This window comes from Peromyscus maniculatus, chromosome 1 (genome assembly GCF_049852395.1).
Source record: "Peromyscus maniculatus bairdii isolate BWxNUB_F1_BW_parent chromosome 1, HU_Pman_BW_mat_3.1, whole genome shotgun sequence".
Classification (NCBI taxonomy): domain Eukaryota; kingdom Metazoa; phylum Chordata; class Mammalia; order Rodentia; family Cricetidae; genus Peromyscus; species Peromyscus maniculatus.
In genome coordinates this window covers 156,723,557-156,747,645 of record NC_134852.1, presented here as the reverse complement: position 1 = coordinate 156,747,645, position 24,089 = coordinate 156,723,557, and the positions used below count along the sequence as shown (strand labels likewise).

General features: G+C 55.5%; 4 protein-coding genes across 5 annotated transcripts; 1 reads left to right on the top strand and 3 right to left on the bottom strand.

Annotated features, from left to right (window-relative positions):
- The first annotated feature begins 2,521 nt into the window (after window positions 1-2,521).
- On the top strand, window positions 2,522-7,981 carry Ndufv1 (NADH:ubiquinone oxidoreductase core subunit V1). The gene is made up of 10 exons (XM_006980524.4): window positions 2,522-2,757; window positions 3,821-3,903; window positions 3,976-4,146; window positions 5,478-5,661; window positions 5,931-6,120; window positions 6,695-6,907; window positions 7,068-7,234; window positions 7,377-7,458; window positions 7,569-7,714; window positions 7,818-7,981. The coding sequence occupies exons 1-10, from the start codon at window positions 2,686-2,688 to the stop codon at window positions 7,902-7,904; spliced, it is 1,395 nt and encodes a 464-aa protein (XP_006980586.1). The 5' UTR covers window positions 2,522-2,685; the 3' UTR covers window positions 7,905-7,981.
- Window positions 7,982-8,491: 510 nt separating this feature from the next.
- On the bottom strand, window positions 8,492-12,231 carry LOC102904959 (double C2-like domain-containing protein gamma). 2 transcript variants are annotated; one of them, XM_006980523.4, is made up of 11 exons: window positions 12,088-12,231; window positions 11,649-11,952; window positions 11,416-11,495; window positions 11,273-11,344; window positions 11,006-11,115; window positions 10,793-10,928; window positions 10,625-10,678; window positions 9,238-9,395; window positions 9,068-9,149; window positions 8,849-8,945; window positions 8,492-8,777 (listed from the first exon to the last, which is right to left on the bottom strand). In XM_006980523.4, exons 2-11 carry the CDS (start codon window positions 11,890-11,892, stop codon window positions 8,647-8,649), a joined length of 1,164 nt encoding a protein of 387 aa, XP_006980585.1. In that variant the 5' UTR covers window positions 11,893-11,952; window positions 12,088-12,231; the 3' UTR covers window positions 8,492-8,646. The 2 variants fall into 2 exon arrangements, with proteins under 2 accessions (XP_006980585.1, XP_042114555.1); XM_042258621.2 differs by having other exon boundaries at window positions 11,267-11,344; window positions 12,088-12,226.
- Window positions 12,232-13,320: 1,089 nt separating this feature from the next.
- On the bottom strand, window positions 13,321-14,884 carry Nudt8 (nudix hydrolase 8). The gene is made up of 4 exons (XM_006980522.4): window positions 14,572-14,884; window positions 14,108-14,240; window positions 13,724-13,801; window positions 13,321-13,626 (listed from the first exon to the last, which is right to left on the bottom strand). Exons 1-4 carry the CDS (start codon window positions 14,763-14,765, stop codon window positions 13,399-13,401), a joined length of 633 nt encoding a protein of 210 aa, XP_006980584.1. The 5' UTR covers window positions 14,766-14,884; the 3' UTR covers window positions 13,321-13,398.
- Window positions 14,885-16,297: 1,413 nt separating this feature from the next.
- Window positions 16,298-19,309, bottom strand: Tbx10 (T-box transcription factor 10). Its single transcript, XM_006980521.4, has 7 exons — window positions 18,984-19,309; window positions 18,811-18,912; window positions 18,310-18,481; window positions 17,554-17,709; window positions 17,264-17,331; window positions 16,976-17,070; window positions 16,298-16,587 (listed from the first exon to the last, which is right to left on the bottom strand). The coding sequence occupies exons 1-7, from the start codon at window positions 19,307-19,309 to the stop codon at window positions 16,298-16,300; spliced, it is 1,209 nt and encodes a 402-aa protein (XP_006980583.2).
- Window positions 19,310-24,089: the final 4,780 nt, after the last annotated feature.

Genomic DNA, 24,089 nt, shown 5'->3' with positions numbered 1-24,089 from the left:
GGGTCTCGGGCAGACCAGCTGAGATAAGGCACACACATGGGGGACGCAAGATGGCAGCTCGAGACCCTATCTTGAAAGAAAAACAAACGAAATATTTTTAGTTTTGTTCTGTAAAAGTCGCACCAGAGCAAGGTCCGAAGGCTGAGAAAGACAAGCATTGATCTGTTATGCCCAGATCTCGGGGACCCCCAAAAGACCACCATAAATCCTATATGTAAAAGCAAAGAGCCTTTATTTTCTTCAAGCTCTGAGCTTGGTCTCGGTCTGTCTGATGCAGCGGTGAGAGCAGAGAGCCCTGAGGCCAGGCAGGGTGGGGTTTTTATCATAGCAGAGTTTGGGGTGAGGGGATTTCCAGGGTCCAGGACCCTGATTGGCTGGCAATTGTCTAGGGGTATCTGTAAAACAAAAACAGGAGTGCTGTGGGAGCCCTTCTTGGGTTCCTTGTGGCGTTACCCAGCAGGTTTGCATAGAGGATGATTAGGACCATGGGCCTGAGTGCAGGTGTATGAGATGGTCTGCACTTGGCTGTACTGGGGGATGGTCTGTATGTCAAGTTGCTCTGATTGGTCAATAAATAAAACCTGATTGGTCGTGGCTAGGCAGGAAGTATAGGCGGGACTAACAGAGGAGAAATAAAAGAACAGGAAGGCAGAAGGAGACGCTGCCAGCCACCGCCAGGACAAGCAGCATGTGAAGATGCTGGTAAGCCACGAGCCACGTAGCAAGATATAGATTTGTAGAAATGCGTTACTTTAAGATATAAGAATAGTTAACAAGAAGCCTGCCACGGCCATACAGTTTGTAAGCAATATAAGTCTCTGTGTTTACTTGGTTGGGTCTGAGCGGCTGTGGGACTGGCGGGTGACAGAGATTTGTCCTGACTGTGGGAAAGGCCGGAAAACTCTAGCTACACAGGAGTGTGCTAGACTCAGACACCTGGCCAGCTTATCTAATGGTTGGAAAATTTGGGGTGTCAGGTACTTCCCCATCCCTGGCTGAATTTCTGGGTGGTGTCAGCTTAAGGATTTTCCTGGATCTGGGTGTTGCCTGCCAGTAAGCCTGTCACAGAAGCTGTGTCTCGGCCCCTAAAGCCTGTCATGGCAGCTGTGTGGTCAAGCTGTTTTGGGACCCCTCTACAGATCGATCAAGTGCCCAGTACTTTCTGGAACTGAAGAGGACAGAGACAATAAGGAGAAGTGTTGTGCCATGTCGAGAGACCCCTGAGCAAGAGCACCACAGAGCCAATACCTGATGCAAAGCACACAGGGGTTTATTGATAACAAGCAAGCCCAGGCTTGGTCCATGTCCAACATCCAACACAGCGGATAGAGGAGGACGGCCCTGAGCTCTCAGGGTAAGGTTTTTAAAGGGAAAAACTGCAACAGGATGGCACAAACCTTTGCATCATATGATTAGGTGAGGGTGCATAACCTTTGAATTTACTGGTTGGGGGTTACACTTATCATTTTGGGGCAGGCCTGGACAAGTCCCAGGCTTTGTCTTTGAGCTGCCGTGGAGGCTGGCTGGTCAATGTTCACATTGACCCATGCATGTAGCTCTAAGTTGGTGAGGGGTCCCAGACCTGTAAACAACTGACTGAACCTTGAATGGTCAGAGTATGTGCAGAAGGGGAGCTACTGCAAGGACTATGTCTTTTGTTCACCGCCCTCCCAGAAACTGCTTGCTCAAGTCTCAGGAAACTGAAATTGAGGCCTGATCTCTGAGAGAAGACTGAGCAGCCTGTTATGGCATCTGCTTGGTCCCTTCAGAAGGAGATAGCAACCAACAGTCACGCGCTAATGTCCACTGAGGCCCAGAAAAGGGTCTTGGAAGAGACAACAGTGGTTTGGACCGTGCTGAAGGGATGGTGGAATCCTCAAATGCCAAGCTGGGGTTGGATCCTGAGGACAGGAGGGATCAGGCTGCAGTGTGGGCTAGATTCCCTGGAAAGGGGAGGGCAAGCCTTGCAGCATCGACTGGAGAGAAAGTGGTTTGTGACACTCACTGACCACGGTCTCTGCATCACTCCAAAAGGCCTGCAGACACACTGCTCCAGAGAAGATCAATGCAAAGATGCCCAGTCAGCCTTGGGGGTCAGGGGGTGGGGGTGGGTGGTGGGTGGGTGGGTGTGGGAGGTGTGTGTGTGGGGGGGAAGAGGTGTCACCCGGTTCTGTGGTTAATGAGCACTTTCCCGGGGACACGATGTCCAGAGAGAGCTCTTTATCCAGCAGGGCTCGGCTGTGTCGGTGTAATTACACTAGATCAAGTCGATTCGGCTCTAGTCCGACTGATTCTCTTCCCAGTGTCCTTTCATGCATACAGTTTGTGCCCACTAAACGCAGAACCTGTAGGAAGTGGAATACTCGGGATCCAGCAGAGGGCGACACCAGAGCATTTGTTTACTTGGGAGAGGAACCTGGTCGCTAAGAAAGGACAGGCTGGGCCAGCTGGACTACACCTCCCAGAAGCCCCAGCCCTAAAGTAAAGTTCCGGTCTCTGTGTCCACGCCCCCTTAGTAGGCGGGGCCGAGGGCGGAGCGCGAAAGGCGCGCGCGTGCATGGGCGCGCCGCCGGTTGAGAGACGTGTGACGCGCTTCCTGTGCGTCCCCGTGCCTTTCTGTCGCGCCGGTCCCGCGGCTCGGAGTTCTGAAGGTGACAGCGGGAGGTGACCCGCCTGGGTCCGGCGATGCTAGCGGCACGGCAGCTTCTCGGCGGGTCTCTTCCCGTGCGGGTGTCTGTGCGTTTCAGCAGCGGCACGGTGAGGCCCGTCCTGGTTCAGGCCTGGGGTGTCCGCGCAGCGCGCTCCTCCCTCGGGTCTGTGGTCCCCTCTGCAGAGTCCTCTTTAATCCAGGCTGCCGCCCAGCCTGGATAAAAACGAACGGTCCCAACCCAGGGCTGACGCTCTCCGGCCCAGCTTCCTTTGTTTAACAGCCTCGTCCTAGCATGAGGGTTTGCAGGTTTTGCGACATCTTAGTCTGTTATTTCTTTCTCGCACGCTTGCCGGGTATCAGGGTCATGGCCCCATTTGCAAATGCAGAAAACCGCTTTGGAGAGGATGTAGACCTCCTCGTTGCCCCGCCAGTGTTCTGCTTCCTGTAGTGACCAGGAAGCACTTTTGTGGTTTTTGTTTGCTTTATGAGATAGAGGCTCACTATATCCAAGCTGTATTCGAACTAGTGATGATCCTCCTATCTCTGCCCCCCGGGGTGCTCCTGGGACCACAGGCATCCACCACCACACCTGAAAAAATGCTTTTAAGGAGGTAAGAATGGAAGTCAGGCCACTTTCTACTACCATGAGCCAATCCAATCCGTACCCCTCCACTTAATCTCAGGTAGACCCTCATCCCTTTTGTGTCCCAGCTCCAGTGAGGCATTTCCTTTCCATCAGTGAACACATACTGCCTCTTTAGCCGAGTTAGGGAAGTCAAACCCCTCCTCTAACGAGGTTTTGCTTTGGTGGAAGAGCTGGACAAATAAATGCTGGGCTTGGGGAACCAGTGTTGGTGCCATAGTTGAAGTTTGATATGGGCTCCGCAGGGACCATCTGCTTTTAGCTTTGTGACCTTCCCTAAGTTCCTTTCGCTCAGGGCCTCAGATCCCTTCTTTGTAGAATGGAGGAAACCATTCCTGTCTTGGGATTGGTACCAGGATGAATTGAGATGAAGTATGGAATGTTTAGCCCAGTAACTTCTAAACAGGAAGCGTTGGAATTGGTAGTGATGATAGGTAGCTATGATGCTTCAGAGAGTTTGAAGCCTCTGCCCCAACCCCTCATGGCCACAGAGCTCTGCGGGGCCTCCTGACCTTCCGTCTCCCCAGACAGCACCCAAGAAAACCTCATTTGGCTCGCTGAAGGATGAAGACCGGATCTTCACCAACCTATATGGCCGCCATGACTGGAGGTGAGACAGTGCCCTTAGCCTGCTGGTCCCTTAGCAGGGCCTCTCCTTCACATCCTTTCCTTCTCTGTCCAGGCTAAAAGGTGCCCAGAGTCGGGGTGACTGGTACAAGACAAAGGAGATCCTGCTGAAAGGGCCTGACTGGATCTTGGGTGAGATCAAGACATCTGGCTTACGGGGCCGCGGCGGTGCTGGCTTCCCCACTGGCCTCAAGTGGAGCTTCATGAATAAGCCCTCAGATGGCAGGTTTGTGGGGAGTACCTTGAGCTGTGGTTGTAGGACAGACTAGAGCTGCTGAAGTGCTGGGCTTTGGGGCTGATTCTAGGCAGAACTTACGAGACATCTCTGGATTTCTTCAGCAGGGACTCAAGAGATTATAGTGTATACAAGACTTGATTCAGGCAGACCTTATTACTCAAATCACAACTTTGCCTTTTAGTAATTGTCAAGTTTTGGGGAATCTGGCCCTTTTGAATTTCAAGTTTCTTTTTTCGTGCCTCAGCATGATATTCAAGAATTAAAAAGATACTGTTGGTTCAGTTTTTGACCTGCAACTTCAGTTGACACCTAGAATACAAATTATAACAGTTAGCCACGAGGCTAGCATAATGGTTCAGGAGGTAAGGGAGCCTGCCTCCAAGCCTGGTGACCTGAGGTCATCTCCAGGACCCACTTGGAAGAAAGAGAGAACCGAGTCCCACAAATTGTTCCCTGAGCTTCACATGCTGCCCCTAACCAGTAAATATATGTAATAAACAAAAAAAAAAATTTTTTTTTTTCAAGACAGGGTTTCTCTGTGTGCCCTGGCTTTCCTGGAACTTGCTTTGTAGACCAGACTGTCCTCGAACTCACAGAGATCCATCCGCCACTGACTTGAGAGTCTGGGATTAAAGATGTTGACTACCATGTCCAGCCCCCTTTTTTTTTTATTTATTTATTTATTTATTTTTTACATTTATAATTTATAACCCCAAATGTATTTATAAATTAGAAATGGAAAGATCTACAAATGAAATTATGAAGGTTCACCAAAGTCATTTAATCTGTCAGTTTCTCATTCATTTTTATGTCTTAATAATATTCTATTGTATGAATAAGCCACATTTTATTTTTCTCCAGTATTTGATAGCTATTTGAGTTGTTTTAACTTTTTTACTATTAGCAACACACTGCTGTAAACTTTCATGTACATGTTTCATAGGTGCACATTTTCAGTAGTTTGAGGATATATTCCTAAAGCCCTTTTTTTTTAAAGTCAGCCACTCTACCTCCTGTTGGCCTCAGGGCTGTGGTGGAGGCTGAAGAAGAGTCTTTATGAGCAAGAGCTGACTCTCAAGAGAAGGCACAGGGAGTGATGATGTCAGGACTAAGGAGAACAAAGACTTTGCTTGTGGACATACCTGGCCACAGATGGACTAGGCCGGGAGTGCCCTGGCATTGGTGGTGAAGCAGAGAGCCTCAGGTAGGGCAGAGAGGAGCAGCTTTTCTGAGGTTCTCTGGGTCCAAGAGGAATGGAGTTTGATTGAGAGCTGGGTGCTGGTGGGTCTGTAGCCTGACTGATGTTCAGGACCCCACAGGCCCAAGTATCTGGTGGTGAATGCTGACGAGGGGGAGCCAGGAACCTGTAAGGACCGAGAGATCATGCGCCATGACCCTCATAAGCTGGTGGAGGGCTGCCTGGTTGGAGGCCGGGCCATGGGCGCCCGGGCTGCCTACATCTACATCCGAGGGGAATTCTACAATGAGGCCTCCAATCTGCAGGTGAGCACATGGGTGTTGGCCACCAGTGCATGCACACCTCACATGCTCCCTCTCCTGGCACAGCCATCCTTAGATGTAGCTCCAGTCTCTGGTCCAGCAGGGGGCAGGGGTCCATTTCTGAGTCCATCAACAACAGGACCTGGCCCCAGAGTTCTTCCTTTGTGCTCCAAAGGTCCATTTAGGAAGTCTTCAAGGGTTCCACGGCCCCTGGGTTGGAGGCTGACTCTTGGGCTGTGGTGGGGCTGGGGACCTCACACCTTGTCCCACAGGTAGCTATCCGAGAGGCCTATGAAGCAGGTCTGATTGGCAAGAATGCCTGTGGCTCTGACTATGATTTTGACGTGTTCGTGGTGCGCGGGGCTGGGGCCTACATCTGTGGAGAGGAGACGGCGCTCATTGAGTCCATTGAGGGCAAGCAGGGAAAGCCACGCCTGAAGCCACCCTTCCCAGCAGATGTGGGTAAGACTGCCTGGCCCTGGGTGAGGCCTTGCCTTAGCTCTGCTCTGTGGGATCTTGATGTGACCAGGTGCCCTCTGGGTGCTTCTTACAATATTTCTCTGTGCTCTTTGGAGGGGAGGACAGATTGATAGGGGACAGTGTTACTAACACAGGCTCCACCAGTGCCACCATCACAGACCCATGTCCCCTCCTGGCAGTGGGCTTTCTTTCACGGTACCTGTCCTAGGAGCTAGGAGTGGTGGTGAACAGGAGATGAGCTTCCCTGGAGTCTGGGGTGCAGTGTGGGCCAAGAGTGATGAGGAGACAAGAACAGGAACTGCCATGGGACCAGGACATAAAACATCCCACTGCAAGAAACATTCCCAGCCACACAGTGGTGGCACACGCCTTTAATTTACCGCTTGGGAGGCAGAAGCAGGAGGATCTCTGAGTTCAAGGCCAGCCTGGTCTACAGAGCAAGTTCCAGGACAGCCAAGGCTACACAGAGAAACCTTGTCTCAAAAAAAAAAAAAAAGAACCATGCTCCCTTTCCCGAGAAGCCACCAGTCACCTCTCTCTTCTCATTTCCTTGAAGGAGTGTTTGGATGCCCCACAACTGTGGCCAACGTGGAGACAGTGGCTGTGTCCCCCACCATCTGCCGTCGTGGGGGCACCTGGTTTGCTGGCTTTGGCAGAGAACGCAACTCAGGTACCAAACTGTTCAACATTTCTGGCCATGTCAACCACCCCTGCACTGTGGAGGAGGAGATGTCTGTGCCACTGAAGGAGCTGATTGAGAAGCATGCGGGTAAGCCTGGGGGCCAGCCAGGAGGGGCAGGGTGCCGTGAGAGGGCACGGTGGGAAACCTCAGCGGCTGGGCTGGCTTCAGGGGCTGACGCTGGTCCTGTCTTAAGCCCGAGCAGATGTGCCAGTCTTAGCTATGATCATTCTTTGGGGAATTGTCACAGGTGGTGTCACAGGTGGCTGGGACAACCTCCTTGCTGTGATTCCTGGTGGCTCATCCACTCCACTGATCCCCAAATCTGTGTGTGAGACGGTTCTGATGGACTTTGATGCGCTGGTGCAGGCCCAGACAGGCCTGGGCACAGCTGCAGTGATTGTCATGGATCGCTCGGTAATTGCATTCCCCATGCCCCACAATCCTTCTGGCAGCCTGAGATCCCAGTACCGTGGGAAGTGGGGGCCGGAACACTGGAATCCAGGTCAGGGGCGCGGTGGGAGGCTGAGGTCTCTGTGCATTGCTCCTTGTCCCCTAGACAGACATCGTGAAAGCCATCGCTCGACTCATTGAGTTCTACAAGCACGAGAGCTGCGGCCAGTGTACCCCATGCCGTGAGGGTGAGCGTCCTGGGAAGGCCGGGGTTGGTTGCTGGGCTGTTCTTGACCTCCCCTTCCTGTTGCCCCTCCCTGGTGGGGGAGCCTCAGGCCCCTCTGCTGTTCTGCTGCAGGTGTCGACTGGATGAACAAAGTGATGGCCCGCTTTGTGAAGGGGGATGCCCGGCCAGCTGAGATCGACTCCCTCTGGGAGATCAGCAAGCAGATAGAGGGCCACACCATTTGCGCCCTGGGTGATGGGGCCGCCTGGCCAGTACAGGTACACACTGCCCTGCTGTGTGACTCTAAAGTGGGTGGCATTGAGAGCCCGGAGCTTTGGGAATTTGGAACTCTGGTTCATACAGTGCCTGCCTCTCTCCCAGGGTCTGATCCGACACTTTCGGCCAGAGCTTGAGGAGCGGATGCAGCGGTTCGCACAGCAGCACCAGGCCAGGCAGTCAGCATCCTGAGCCCGTACCCTGGCCTGGTGATTTCACATCCTTTGGGCAGCCGGACAATAAACAAGTGTGCCCACTCTTCAATCACAGCTTGTCTGTGGCTGTGCTTTTCACCCCACTCTCCTCCATCCACCTGTGGAGGATTCCTCTTCACTGGGCGAGAGAAGCAGGATGGGACAGGGAGGTGAAGGCTGGGCATGGCCTACTTTTCTTTCTGTGACACTAGGGGATCCATCCCAGGGCCCTGTGCATGCCGGGTGTGCATGCTGCCACTGAGCTGTATCCCCAGTCCCGAACCTGGCCCAATGCAGTCTCTAAAGCAGTGGTTCTCAGCCCGTGGGTCATGGCCCTTTTGGGGTCACATGTCAGTTCGTTACATTATGATCCATAACAGTAGCAAAGTTACAGTTATGAAGTAGCAACGATGATTTTATAGTTGGAGGTCACCACACCATGAGGAACTGTTTGGGAGGGTCGAACAATTAGGAAGGTCGAGAACTACTGCTCTAAGGGATGGGAAACAGAATATGGGCCTGCTCGGCCCTGTGAGGTGAGGGCAGAGAAGAGGCAGATGTCCCTAGAGAAAGGACAGGCTCCTGGCTGGCAGAAGCAGATGTTTATTTTGCGTTGTGTTTGGGGGTGGGGTGACTGAAAGGAGACAGGAGTGGGCACAGTAGGTAGGGGCCAACCTACACTCTGCAGCTGCAGCAGATGTCTCGGCCCCTGAACAGGCTGCGAGCAGGCCCTGTGCTGGCTAGTCGCCAAGTTGGGGGGGCACACTGTCCAGCAGGTGCCACAGTTCCAGCCGGCGGTCACTGCGGCCCAGGCACTCGCGCCAGTGGCGAAGGCGTTCCCCACTGGCTCTGCTACTCAGCTGCACCCCACCTGCCGAAGGATGGCTCAGTAGCCAGCAGAGGCTCCTGAGGCTCCCCTCAGCACCCCGTGTTTCTGCTCACCGATGAAGTCATCAGCAGTGCCCAGGTCATAGTCCCACACAGACACCAGCAGTGCTTTCTGGGCCAACTCCTCCCGGTGACCTGCATAAAAGAATTCCTGTAGGGAAAGGGACAGGGAAGAGGGAGGTGAGTCCTTTGCAGCTTTAGAGACAGCCTCAGGCAGGGCCTGGTTTGCTAAATCAAGACCACACTCACTGGGTTCTCCCAGCCGTGACCCACCTCATTGAACTCGGGGTTCAGGGTCTTTCTCCGAACACTGGTCTTATATTTGGATTTCTTCCCAGAACTTGGATGCAGGAAACTGGAGGGAGAGATGTGCTAGCTAGAACCCTGCAGAGCCAAGGGTTCTCTCTCTCACGCTTCATGCCCACCTGCCTGTCTCTACTCACAGGCGGACAAAGGGGTCCGAGTAGCCATTGGCATCCATGGGGGCCAGGTGGGCGCAGCGCAGCACACCCACCAGCAGGCCGCCGCGCTGGGAGCTGTAGCACAGGGACAGTAGGATGCGCCCACGGTCCTCCCCAGACACCTCTGCCTCCATCTCCTCCTGCAGATGCAAGCTACGGTCAGACCCTGTCTAGTCTGGAGCTCCCACCTGCAGGGGCTGGGCCCCAGTGTGAGCACAAATGGCCATAGAGAAACCAGGCCGTCAAGTTTATTTCCCTAAACAGCAATTTCCCAGTACCCAGTGAAGAGACCTTCCCGTGGCACTCAGAGGTCTGTACCCTCCAAAGCCCAAGGAAAGGAAGGGCTTTCTGCTCACATCTCTGTCAGGTCAAGTAAGGGAACTGATGTTTGTCACAGCCATGCCAGGGGCTTTCTAACCAGCTTGTTCCCATGCAATGGAAGTAGCTCTGGGAGGCTGTCATCGGGGAGAGACAGGTCTCTTACCTCTTCAGCCCACCTCCACAAACACTGCCTGGAAGACCATGTTATGAATGTCCTTTGCCACATTCTTTAGACACTGGAGCCCCCCAGCTGGGATGATAGCCTGGGAGATCATGCCTTCTTTCCCACCTTCAGGGTAGAACTGACAGCAGAGATCCAAACTTCCTTATCATTGGTGGTGTTCGGTAATACAGGAGTGCTCTGCCGCAGCCTCCGTGTGCCAGGGCACAATTGCACACAGGCTCTGGGATTGTCTGTGACTGTTTCGGGGGTTCTTAGTGATGTCCACTATGAGGGACTCAAAGGCTTGGGCTTAGCTAATCAGCCGCTGCAGAAACTTGGGCCTCCACTAGGAGGCAGGGCACCCACTCTGTTGACAGCAGCAGGTGGAGAGCCTGCCTCCAGCCTTTAGACGCCCTTCCTGCTGGGCGGTGGGGCTTCTGGGCAGGGTCTCAGGTGGGGTTCAGTAAGCACTGGTCACCTTCACTGCCTCCTGACGGGCACACCCAGAGGTATCCCCAGCACTGACACTAGGCAGACAAGCATCCTGGCAGCTTATTCTTCTACCCGGGCCAGTCCTTCCACCTCTGGCCACGGGCACCACCTTTTAGGTTCTGCCTCTAGATGCCTGGGTCTCTGCCTACATATCCTCTGAGAACTCGGCAGGGCCTGCTTAGGGTTCCTCATCTCCAGGCTACCCTAGCAAAAGAGTCACTGTCACCCTGCCCAGCCAGTTCTTGAGGACTCACAGAACTTATGAGAGAAATGGACTCAAATTCCTCCAAGCCTTTAAGGACCTGGACCACTGTCCAGCTCACACCTGATCCCAGCCCGGGCCATCTAGACCTGTCTGTCTCCATACCTGCTCAGTCAAGTTTTCCTACCTACCTCCTCGTACAGAGACATGCCGCGGGCTGTGTCCAGGCTCTTGGGCCTCTTGGTCTGAAAAAGCATAGCACTTAGTTACTTCAGTGGATCTTGTCCAGGTTCCTTCCCTCATTCTCATCACACGGATCCTGGCCCTGTGGACCCAGCCTGAGCCCCAGCCCTACTCACCAGCCTCCGCTTCTCCAGGCAGATATCAAAGCTCCTGGCTCGGTTTGGCACCAGCTTCCTCAGGGGCACTCGTAGCTCCCCTAAAGGGGGTGCTCGCCGCCGGCGCCGCAGCCGTGAATCTTCACATACGCATAACCTGGTGGCCATCCAGGTCACTCCTGATCATACAAACCCCACCCCTTGCCCCCCACTGGTGGCTAATCTGGTCCTCACCTCAGGGTCTTCCGTCCAGCATCCTGGCGAGTGAAGCCATGATAGGTGAGCGTCTCCTCCCAGACAGGTCCCCTCGTGCCTCGAACAGTGCGAGTCCGGAGCTGACTGGCCTGGATCCAGGCAGGCAGGTCAGGTCCCCTCCTGGCCTCCTGCCCTGACTCTTGGATCCTATCAACTGAGACTTAGTTCTTGGGGTAGGGGTGAAGTAGTTCCCGTGGGTACCTAAGCTGGCCCTGCCATCTAAGGGGGCCTAGATCTTACCCTCACCTTGCTGGCCCCTGGCAGCAAGTTGGCTTTGACATAGGTGTCCACAGAGCCCGAGGCTGGCGGTTTGAGGCCCTGGAAACAGAACGTGGATGTAGAGAGGCCTGTGGCTCGTCCCATCCCAGGAACTCTGCCTCCATCCTCACCTTGGCTCGGTGAGCTGTGCAGTGTAGGGTGCTGTTGTCCGCGTCAAAGAGAAGTGTGAACTCCAGGGTACCCAGGGCAGCTAAGGGGGCGGGCGGGGGCAGGCATGGTCACCCCACTCCTGCACCCACCTGTCCCACATGGCACAGTGCCACTTGCCTGGCCTCTGCCATGGGTGCTAGAGACACCCCGACCCGGTCCTAGGGAGCACCCCTTCATTGCTCCCCCTACTCACTGCTGTCATCTGAGTCTCCTTCTGGCTCTGGGCTGGGCTGCAGCTGGGGTGCAGGGTGGATGGCCGGGGCCAGCACAGCCTGCCGGTCTGGTGCGCGCAGCACCGGCTCCAGGAAGGGGTAGAAGTGTGGGAAGTAGTCAGAAATGAGGTGGATGGGCTGGATGGGCCCGGGGCTCACGTCGATGGCCATGTGTTCCTGCATGCTCACCCGTTGCCGCCCACCGGCTCGCCCTGCACATGCCATGGTGGCTCAGACATAGAGACTCAGAGAGACTCCCACCTACTGGAGACACCGGGCACACACCTAACCACCAAGATGGAAGAAAGAAGCATCACCAAGGCTGCCCTAGGACAGACCAAGGCATCCTAAGACTAAAAGGGCAGGGTTGGGGCTCTACCTGGAGGGTCAAGGCTGGAGTCAGCCTTCTGGGGTCCTTACCTGAGACAGCTGTCATACCGCTGTGCTGCTGCTGGTCCTGGGTGCATGCTTAGGGTGACAGAACCCGAGACTAAAGTGACCTGAGCAAATGTGTGACTGAGCAGGGAGGGGTCAGGAGCCCACACCACCCAAGGGCCCTTCCCTAGCACTGGGGGCCCAGCCTTGTCTCCTGCCTCTGCCCCTCCCTCCATCCACACTCTGTCAAACAGAGCTATTTTTACCAGCATCATGTGGTCCTCTGTTGGGTAAGGAGGCCACAGGGCTAGAGGTGACAAAGAGGGTGTGTTGGGGGTAGGCGGGAGAGGACATAGGTGAGAAGGGCAGGAATGTGGGGAGACGGAGGTGAGGAGAGGGGGCTGTGGATGTGTGCAGGGATGGGGAGGCATCTGTGGGAGAAGTGGGTACAGCAGCTGGGAAGGCCCTGCATTCTAGTTCCCTTGAGGAAACCAGCTGGAAATCGTGCCACTCTGGCCCTGTCCCCTGGCTGGGATACAATCAAAGCAGTCATGTCCCTTTGTCTCCCAAGTCTGTCCGCTTGGCCTTATGGTGGCCCTCTGTGTGGTGGAACTGGCCTATCTCTCCATCTCCATATGGCTCTTCCCTTCCACCTTCCAGGCAGCACCCTCTACCTAGGCTGGCCTTTGCCCTGGCCATTGGTCACTTTTTTGAGGTGTTCCTGCCAGGGGATCTCACTGACAGTAGCTCCCCAGCAACCCCTTCCCCTTCTGCTACCCAGCAGCCTATTGGTTTCTGAGACAAAGTCTCACTATGTAACACAAGTACAAGGGGCCTTGAATTCCCCACCCCCAGCTCTCCTCCAGCGTGCAGGCATTACAGGGCTGTGCCCCACACTCCGCTTCTCTCACTTAATATTTATTTTGTGTGTGTATACACATGCACAGATGTGAGCGTGCAGGGAGTGGTCAGAAGATAACTTGCAGGGGTTGGTTCTCTCCTTCCGCCGTGTGGGTCCCAAAGATCAAATACTGGTTGTCAGGCCTTGGGGCAGGTGCCCTTACCCACCCAGCTATTTCAGCAGCTCGCTCTCTCTCTCTCTCTTTTTTTTTTCTTTTGAAACAGAGTCTTTCATTGGTCTGGGTCTCTCCAAGTAGCCTATCCTGGCTGGCCAGCAGCCCCAAGAGATCCACCTATCTGTTTCCCCAGTGCTGGGATTACAAGGGTGTGTCACCCCGCCCTGCTTGTTCCCCCAGTTCCACACAGAAGATGCTAAGGTAAAGTTGTCAAAGAGTCTTTTAATTGGCTCTGGAGTAGCCTGCTCAAATGAAGGCAGAGGCCCCTAAAGGCCAGACCTCAACTCCTAGGCATCTCGGGGACAGCTAGGCAGGGCTGGTAGATGCCAGGGGCCAGCAACTTCAGGGTGAACTCAGTGATGACAGCTGTGAGGCCCCAGACACGGTGTGGTCCATGCAAGAAGACAGGCATTGTGTAGCGGAAGTGGCCACCCTGGCAGAAGTGGGTATACCCCTGGTTCTGGGTCTGCAGCAGATGGGCCAGAGACAGCTCAAATACCTCATCCACCTGTGGGCAAGAGACAAAGAGAGGGTGGGCAGAGGGCTGCCTCTGAGTCCCCCTGGTAGGACATCCCAGCTCCTCAGTAACCCCCCCCCCCATTCACCTCCTCAGGGTTGGGCCTGAGGTTCTGCAGATCCAGTGGGCCCACGTTGGCAAGCACAGGGACTACGGTGGCCTTTCTCTAGGGTAGGAGGAGAGTGAGCAGTCAGGTGATGCAAAGCTGAGAGGCAGACCTCACTCTGCCATCCAGAGGCCTTGGGCAGTCATGGCCAAGCCCTCCAATCCTCTTCCTTGGCTTCTCGCCATGCTGACTGACTCACATGTTTGAAGTGTTTACAATCTCCTTCCCTTACGACCCTAAAATCTCCCACTTGACTTTCAAGCCCAGATCAATGCAGCCTACCCTGCAAGCCTTCCCGGACCCTGAGCAGGGCTGGCTCACCCCTTCACTTGGGGCACAGAGTGTGACAGGATGAGGGTGGCTCACCCGGTCATACACAGGCTGCAGGACACCCCACACGTGCTCCTTGGGCACCTCTAGGCCCAGCTCCTCTCGGGTCTCCCGAAGGGCCGTATGTATTACATCTTGGTCGTCGGGATCACACTTACCACCTGGGAAACTGAATGGGCAAAGGGTGTCTTAGAACCACAGGCCTTCAGGAGGCAGTTTACCTCCCTGAATCATTAGAGTAAGTGGGGAGCGGGGAGGAGAGGACGACAGGCACTGGAAATGCAAGTTAGGACATGAGGGTCGACAGCAGGGTAAGAGTATCCTGCTGCTCAGACACCCCAAGTCTGCCTATGGTGTCCCAGCGGCACAGATATTGACCCTGGGGTGTCCTCAAGGGGAGCCCCAGACGGCCTCTCTCCAGGCTCCGGTAAGGGGCAGAGTCCAGTTTTTGGAGGGGAAAATTGGGCGGGCTGTGCGGGCCGCAGGTGGTGCGCCCGTACCTGACTTCCCCCTTGTGCTTCCCGACCAGGCGTCTGGAGCGCAGCGTGTAGAGCAGCGCCGGGACACCGCGCACCAGGCACAGCGGCACGAGCACCGCGGCCGCCGCAGGCCGCGAGCGCAGCCGGGCAGTGGTCCCCGCTAGCAGCTGCCGGCAGCGCCGCTCGCCCTCGGCGGACAAGCAATCAGGTAGCATGTCCCAGACGCCCGGGACATGGAGGGTGCCGGGCACCGAGGGAGGAGTCGCGGCGGCGCGGAGGCTCAGGCGCGGAGCGGGACTTAAGCGAGAGTCGGCAGGGGGTGTTGCTGGGGACTGAGGGGCGGAGCCTCAGGGGCGGTCGGAAGCCTGGGCTCCTGCTGGGGCGGGGCCTCGGGAGCGGGGCGGGGCCTCGGGGGGCGGGGCGGAGCTTTCCGGAGGCGGGTATCGGAGGCGGGCCGGCCGGGGACCGACGGAGCAAGGCCTCAGAGGCCGAGGGGACCGGGCCTGGCGGAGGAGCAGGGCCTCGGAGGCGGGCAAGGCAGTGTCTGCTGGGGCGGGACCTCGGAGGCGTCCCACACGAAGCCGGCTGGGGCAGTCTCGGAGGCTTTGGGGGCGGGGCATACCGGGGGCGTGAAGGCGGGGTTTGCTGCTATTGGGCAGCGGAGGTTGATTGGGGCGGGGCTTGCTAGGCGAGGGCAGACGAGGTTTTGCGTACCGGAACCAGAGCGCCACCTGAGGGTTTCCACCGGGCATAGAGCTAGTGGAGCTGTGTCCAGAAAAGCGGGCCAGTTTGACTTCCCTATCAAAGCTGCGGTGTTGTTTTGATCTTTGTGTTTCCAGAACACTTGGGTGACCTGAATTGAGTGGGTCCTGACTTCAGGTTCGGGGGGTGGTGAGATGTCTGGCTCCTGAAGATCTGCTGGGCTCCTTGTCTCTCGCCCCTGTGGGTGTCGGTGCTTTCCAGAAGGTCTCACAGGAAGAGCTCTGGGTTAAGCAGAGTCGGATCCTCCGGGTCCTGGGGCGCCCACTCCAAGAGGATGAAGGATACGCGCCTGCCCCAGCCTTATCCCACCAGCCTCTGCCGAGCAGGACTCCAGCCCCTGTCCACCTGGACTTTTCCCTCGGGCCTTGATTGGCTCTCCGAGTCTACACCCGTCCCTCCCCTGGCCTGTGTGATCCCTACCTATCATATTAAGCACCCCTTGATGGCCTCTAGCCTTCAGGACCAGCCTTGGAGCACATCATTTAAATGGAGTGATGGGTGTCAGCGGTATTTTGCTGTGTGACTGTGAGCAGACGCCTCTCTGAGCCAGTTACGTCCTTATATGGGTGCACAAAGTGGGGGACACACCAGGCTAAGCACAGCCTTGCTGGTGTCATCACTGTTACCATCACCCTGTGCTCCTGGGCCCAGCTTTTGGATTCCTACAAAAGTGATGGGATTATCTGGTCTGGGAGTTCCTGTGGGTGAACAGAAGTGCTTTGACCTCTGGTGTCAAGCAGTTTAATGCGGGGGGAAGGACAATCGAAGCAGGATTTAGAGGAGTCATCTTTGAGGCAGGGGGGCAGAATTCAGGGCTTCTGGGTAGGAGTCCTGCTTCCAAGACTGGCAGGCTCCAGACTGGCTTTGAGGCAGGAACCGCTGCCATCAGGGCTTACAGTTGCCCTGCTCTCCGTGGAAGATGTCTCTAGAGAGGAGGGTAGGAGAGGTGGGCACAGGGTAAAAGGGCATCCAAAGCACTTGGCCATCACTGGGAGCCCTGGCTAGGCCCCAAGCACAAGGCAGAGGAGGGCAGGAGCCCCAGTCTGCCTGGGAGGGTTGGGTCCTCCTGATCTCCATCAGTGCCGATGTTGGGGAGAGGGTACGGTGCCAGCCGAGCCCTTGGGATTCCAACGTGGCCAGGGGCTCCAGGGTACAGGTCCTGGTAAGGGAGGGGCCCGTAGGTGGCAGGGGCCAGCAGGACTTCTGAGGCAGGCAGCAGCTGATGGTGCGGCTGGGTAGGGGTCCTGGAGCTGGAAGCTGAATTTTTACTGGCTTCTGAGGGAGAAAATGGTTTCAGAGGACCCCAGTTTTCCCTCACATTCCCGGTCCTAATACTGAGGCCTACTTGTCCCTGGTCGCCCATCTTGGCCTGCTTCAGTATTTCTCCTTGTTTTCTTTTCTGCCTGGACTTTCTTCCTTACCTTCTCCTCTATCCCAATACCCTCTCCCAGTCCCACGCTGGGCTTCCATCTCCAATGTCCAACTCAGGATCTGCTTCCTCCAGGAAGCCTACCAGGCACCCCAACTGTGTTCTATACCATGTCCCTGCCCTGCTCTCTCTTCCCTGGGCCTTTCTGCCTAGGTGGGGATATTGCTGATCACGGTGAAGCCCCTTCCTAGAGGCCTGTGTGTCCCTGTCCTTGTGTTTGGGCTGGGTTCTCACCTTTCTCTCGTTCTGCAGAACCCTTAAGCAGGCAAGGACCGAGACTGCTACGACTCCGGGCTGAGATGCTGAGCAGCGGCCTTGGGGACACAGGCCTGAAGATATGGCAAGCAGGAATCAGGTAGGAGGCCAAGGGGAACCCCCACCCCAGACATTGTGGTCAGAGTCAGATGGGGGAGCCCAGGGGCAAGCCAGAGGACATAACCGTGAAACAAGTCAGGAGTGAAGGCCTTTGGAGCTGCTTGGGTGGAACCAGGGCTGGGCTTAAGTTAGGGGGTGAGGTTGTACCATGAGTCCGTGTCACTCTCTCTGAAGCCTTTGGCAAAGGGGTTGCTGGCAATTTTCAGCTGTGTGATCTACAGAGAGAAAGTATAGTTGTGGGCTGGCCTCCAGCCATTGGGCCCTGACTTAGCCACTCTGTCCCCTGGGAACTCCCAGTCAGCAGGACCCAGACCCCCTTGGCCTAGGGCCTCCAGAGCCAACACGAAGGCAGATGTCCAGGGGACAGGAGGAACCCCCAGCCTCAGTCTCCACCACTCAGAGATGGGCTGGCCCTCATGAGCTCTGGTATGACCCACCCGGTGGTTCTGATAGGCTGTCACAGCTGTGAACTGGGTCTCCGTGAAAACAAAGGACTTGAAGTTTTCCTGGGCGTAGCGGGCGCTGTCCTTGCGTGGGTCCACGAAGACCACATGGAAACGGGGCTGGTACCGGTGCATGGAGTTGAGAATGATCTGTAGGAGGGTGGGAGTCGAGTGCAGGGCTACAGCCTGCAGCCACCCTCCCTGGGCCCACGATTCTTCTGCCCCTTCTTGCCCATGGCCCATCTCTGCTCTCCCTTCACAACTACGTAGACTCTGGTTACCGCTCCAACCTACCCCCATGTTAGCCAGCCCCGACATCTTTCAGCTGTATCCTGCCTGGCCTCCCTGCCTCCCCATCTTGTCCTGCCCGGTTTCCACACAGCAGCTGGGCGAGACACGCACACCTGCTCTAAACCCTCTGGAGCTCCATCCACGGGGAGGAAGAGCCAGGGTTCTCACCTGGCCCCGTGTGAGAGCCTCCCCACCACCTCCCTGTCTTCCCTTCAGCCCCACTGGAATCTCCTGGCAGCCTCCCAACTCACTCCATATTTTCTGGCCTCAGGACCTTGCTCAGGCTGTCCCCTGGGCTTCAAACAGCCTCCTCCCATACCTTCCTCCCCCTCTTCCTTCTGATACCCATTCAAATATGTCAGCCCTGCCAGCCCCAGCTCCAGGCTTCATCCCAGTCAGAGTGCCAGCCTGCTACAATCGCTCAGCCCCTCCCCAATGGCTACGTGGCTTGTGCCTCACATGGCCGTTGTCATCCATCAGGTTGTTGGTCAGCTTGAGTTTGTCGAAGGACACGATCTGACGCATCCACTGGGCACCCTTGGCTGGCGAGTCAGGGTGGAAGTGCACTCTGCCAGGTGTGGCGGGGTCGGCCTTGCCGGCCACCAGCCAGGCAGAACTGTGGAAGGCGTACCTGGGGGAGCATAGTGAGGGGTCAAGGGCTGTCCCTGTCCTGCTCAGTGCCAAGTCTGGCCAAGAGAATGGTGAAGAGGCTGATCCTGACCCAGCATGCTCAGGCTGCCTGGTGAGCATCTTTCGTTTTGGAATTAATTCTGCATGTGTACATGTCTGTGCCTGCCTCAGGCTAGCCCACCCCTCTGTGCTGGGCTTCCTTCTGCCTAAAGGCTATTGCTCCAGGCTAGGCCTCCCAGGCATGAACTCAGAAGGATTCCACATCACCCTGCCCACCCTTGGGGTCCAGTTCCTGTCCTCAGGACCACCCCCCACCCCCGGGGCCCAGACCTGTATCTCTTGTCATCCAGCGGGATGAAGTCCATGAGCAGAGCATAGTCAGCCAATGTGTCCATGCCCAAGATCTTCACCTGGAAGGTGGGGAACATCCTCCTGTGGGAGGGAGGTGCTCAGCCTGGCTGTGGCCCCCACCCCTGCCCAGCCCCCGCTGTCCATGCCCACACCTGCCCGCTTTGGTGACAATCATTTCTGTGCCCAGCTGGTTGAATTCTTCCCACAGTGGCTTCATCTCCAACTGTACCATCACACCGGACACACGTGGGTTCTTGGGGCCCTGCCCAGTGGGCTCCACCATGGCTTGGCCTTCTGTGGGCATGGTGCAGGAACCTGATGGGAAGGACATCCCCAGCTGGGGCTCCCAGCTGGCACCGGTCACAGGTGGGGGGTAGGTCTCTGGGGGAGCAAGTACCCCTAGGCCAGCAGACAGGAAGACTGTGGAGAGAGGGTGAATCTGTGAGCCCTGACCTTGCCGGCCTGACTCACTGTCCATTCAGCCTTATCTTTCAGGTAGTATCCACACACCTCTTCTTCTGGAAGGCCTCCCTCCCTTCCAGGCTTCTGTTCCCAATTTTGTCATAAAACATCACCCCATATTCAGTTACAGTGAACCTTTTTTTTTTTTTTTTCTGAGACACAGTCTCATGTAGCCCAGGCTGGCCTCAAACTCAATATGTAACTGAAGATATCCTTGAACTTTGGAGCCTCTTGCCTCTGCTTCCCAGGCCTAGGGTTACAACCATGTGTATCTGGATGGGAGTTTGAGGCATGGTAGCATTCGGGAGCCAAGGCTAGCCACAAGCTAGAGGGACTCCTCCTGCCTCAGCTTTCCAAGTGCTGGGATTACAGTCACTGTTCCTGATGTAAAGTCTTTCCCCAGAAGATTCTGGAGAGCAGAGACAAGAGCTGCATGGCCTTGGCCGAGTTGTCTCAGCTCTTGGACCCCCAGGTTCCCTGTCTCCTAGGGCAGACATGCACATTGGTGTGGAGAGCCGAGTGTGACACATAGGAGACTCTCCGTACGTAGGTGACGTGTTTACAGATGGTGTAAAATTGAGGAAGGGCAACAGGAGCTTAGAAAGTCTGTGGAACCCCAGCTGCCTAGTGTTGTTTACGGGGAAGGGGGCTGATGGGGGGGGGGGAGGATCTCAGTTCATCCGAATTATCTAAATGATCTTCCTTAGACCTGAAACCTGAGCGATATCCCCATCAAAACCTTTAAATTGGGCTGGAGTATACATAATGTACAAAAATTTACAGTGTTAACCATGTTTAAGCATACAACTCATGGCATTAGGATAAATATCAACATAAAATAATGGCGATGGGCTGGGGCACAGCTCAGCTGCTAGATTGCTTGCTGCCTAGTGTGCGCAAAACGCTGGGTTTGATCCCCAGGACTACATTAAAAACACAGCAACATGGTAGTACATGCCTGTAATGGTAGGACTTGAGAGGTAGAGGCAGGAGGATCAGAAGTTCAAGGCTCTTCCTAGCTATATAGTGAGTTTGAGGCCAGCCTTGACCACATGAGACCCTGTCTCAAAATAAATAAATAAATAAATAAATAAAAAGAAAATTAACAAGCAAACAGAATGGATAGGACTCTGATTCAAAACCTACAAATAAATAAACAGTGATGCTATTCTCAGTAAGACACCAGGTCCAGCCATCAGGATGGCTGCTAGGACAAGAGAAGAAGCCGGAATTTAACAAGTGTGGCTGAAATTATGGAGAAACTGGAATCCTAGGGTTGGTGGGAATTTAAAACTGTGCAGCCTTTGCGGAAATCAGAGGCTTCTTGCAAAACTAAACATGGAGTCACCAAAACAGGAGCCCACACAAAGGTGTCTGCCCACCCACCTCTGGGCAGCATGGCTTGCCATAGCCAAAAGGCAGAAGCAATTGAGTGTCCACTGACAGATGAGTAGATAAATAATAGCTCACAGTGGGCTACTATTCACCCTGCAAAGGAAAGGACTTTCTGAGGCTGTGTGTGTGTGTGTGTGTGTGTGTGTGTGTGTTTGTGTGTGTGTGTGTGTGAACATTCTGCTCAGTGAGATAAACCAGAAGCCAGAAGCACAGGGCCAAACTCTGTAATTCTACTCAGAGAAGGTAAAAAGTTATAGAAACACAAAGTTCAGTGGTGGCTGCCAGGGCCCAGGAGGACGAGAATGTTCAGTGGGGATGAGAGAGTTTCGGCTCTATAAGATGCAAAGAGATATAAGCCGACTGTGGTGAGGGATACACAGCCATGAATGTCCTAATACCTAATGCCGTATGCTCAAACATGGTCAATACAGTAAATTTTACATTATATATCCTTGCCACAATTTAAAGGTTTTGCTGGGGATATAGCTCAGCAATTGAGCACTTGCCTAGCAAGTATGGGGACTTGTTTTCAATGCCCACACTGGATTTTAAAGCAGGTTATTTTGAGCCAGATGTGGTGGGTGCACACTTGTACTCCCAATGCTTGGGAGCTGAAGGTGCTGTCAGCTATATACAGAATTCAAGGTCAGCCTCGGCTACGTGAGACCTCTGTTCGATGCGGAAACAAAAACCAGTGAGCACCATTCCAGTCAGGGGGCAGGAGGACCCACAGAATCCATGATGGCCGGGAGGCAGGAGGCCAGGTCTCCATTCCCAACAGTGCCACCAGGTAAGCCTGAGCAAAGGAGGCTGCTGGACAGACAGATGAAGAGAGATGGAGGGCTGGTGAGATGGTTCAGCAGGGGAGATGGTTGCCATGAAAGCCAGATGACCTGAGTGTCGTTCCCAGAACCAACCAAGCTGGAAAGAGAGAACCAACCGACTCCACAAAAGTTGTCCTCTGACCCCCGCAGGAGTTCTACGGCTGCCCCACCCTACCATGCACACTAGCATGCATATATGTGCAGGAAACAATAATTATAAACAATAAAACAGACAGGTGGCTAGAGGTGTCTAACATGACACCGGGTAGGCAGTGCCCCTGGACTGCTTACAGAGCAGTGAGGACAGGAATTTGCCGCAGCCCTGACTGCCCCTGACCCATGAAGACTGACATGTTACAAGATCCTGGGATCGCGGCAGGGGGTGGAGACCTTTGGGAAAGATCGGCTGGATCTGAGGCCGTAGCTTAGGGAGCCCCCCATCCAGTTGCCCAAGTCCCGGAACCCCATCCACTTAGGAGACCACCTCTGCTGCCTGAACCATACCGACCTGCCATGCGGATCTCTGCTCAGGCTGGGATGCAGCCTCACCCAGGGAGGGGTGCTCAGCAGCACACTTCACTCGCAAGCGTGCCCAAGTCCCCAGTTCCAGGACTGTCCTTCACTCCTCGACTGTCCACGTCCCTGGCCAAGGCTTGTCCTCCTGAGCTGGCACTTGGTCTGGATGTTCATAAAGTCTGGCTCTGGGATGTCTGGGGGTGAGGGGAGCGTCTCCAAACCACCTCTGATCGTAGCGTCTGGAGCTGGGCCACTGGCTGGGCTTAGCTCCAGGGGCAGGCGCATGTGGAAGGGGGCAGGTGGGAGGTTGTGACGTTGCAAAGCTTCCCTCTCTCTTCTCCAGCTAAGAGCCCCCCAGCTATTCCTGATCAATGGGCCCAGTGCAGGTGGGGGTGGGGTGCCATCTTGAGGACAGCCTGGTGTCCACGGGGGGCCAGCCAGGATCTGGCTAGATGGAAGGGCTGAAGGGGAGGCAGCTGATGAGGGCTAAGTGCAGAGGTGATGCCCTCCCTCCTAGCCTGGGACCCAGCCTACTGGTATTGCATGGGGCAAGAGACAAGCAGGAAACACAAGAGGGGCGGGGAGAGCTCCAGATTGGGTAGTAAGATATTCAGATCCTCCCACCAGTCCTGATTGCCTCAGTTTCCCTGGCTTCAGTGAATAATCAACTTTGTCTGGGGTGATCCAGCCTTAGCTGAGAACGGCACAGCAGGGGTCATATCCTCACCTGATGGTCACCTGTCATCTTCATTAGGGTAAACTGAGGCAGGTTGTGCATCCACTCGACCCACTGGTCCCTCTCCAGCCTTGCCAGGCACCTCCTCCAAGCTTCCCTATCTGTCCTGAGGGAAACCTAGTCACTGTCCAGGGGTGGGGCTTCCTCTAAGCCCACACTTCCTTAGCTGAGGGCACCCCTTGACTAGTGGCCTGTACTAAATGGCCCACAGAATTCACCTGGCCAGGCCACCTCAGCCCACCCTGGGAGGGAATACCTAGGCTTCCTTAGAGTCTGGCGCTAGGCTCGGTTCATAGAAGCCACGGTCTCTGCCAGGGGCAAATGGGCAGGACCCAAACCCACGGCTGGAGGGGTGCTTTTCTCTGGGGGTAGTGCACTCAGGCAGGAATGTCCTGCCTCTCCCTGCCACTCATTCCATGCCCTCAGCCTCAGATTCCAGCCTGAAGCTGGACGGACGGATGGACGGACGGACACACACACACACACACACACACACACACACACACACACACGGATGAGGGAGGATCCCACCCTGCACAAATCCATACTCCACGGTGTGAAAGACATTGACGTTGGCTCTGGAGCTCTCAGTCAGGCAAGTAAGGGTGCCAGAGTCTCCCAGGGAACTCCAGCCAGGTGTGCCCCAGCGCTCCTGCCCCAGGATTCAGTGTGGTGCGAGGGAGGAGGAGGAGAGTAAAGGAGAGGCTTGGGGGTTCTTCCCAGTCTGCAGTTCCTCCTCCAGAAGTGGGCCAGCCTGGGCTTCTGTTGGGTCTTGACATGTGTGTGCTTGCCTTTGATACATGTGATGGGAAACACACACGTGAGCATAGACATGCTAACTCACATGCCTACAAGCACACTCATGAACTCAGAGGCCCAGCCATGGCAGGACAGTGGATGGAGCTTTTATGTGTGTGTAGTCTGTCCACACGGGGCACACAGCCCGGCACGTGAACACATGCACACTATGCAAGGCAAGCCATCCTGCGCCCCTCCCTAACTGGCCTGCTTTCCTGCCCCAGGCTCCTGCTGGCCTCCGCTGGCCCCTCATCCATCTTGTCTGCCAGCTGGTCCCTGGCGCACCCATATCCTTCACACCTTCTCATCTCCCAGCTCGATACCAGGAGGCGGCATGGCAGCCGTGGCCGCAGGGAGATGAATGGGCCAGGCAGTCTGCAGAGGCCCAGAGAGTGCGGCAGCAGCACAGAGCTCTGGGCCCCAGCATCCTGACCTTTCCTGGGTGGTTTGCAATGCTGTGCCTGCCCAGGGGGGCACCTGGGTGAGGACTGGGGGGGCACCACTAGGACATTGCTGTAGGGTTAGGG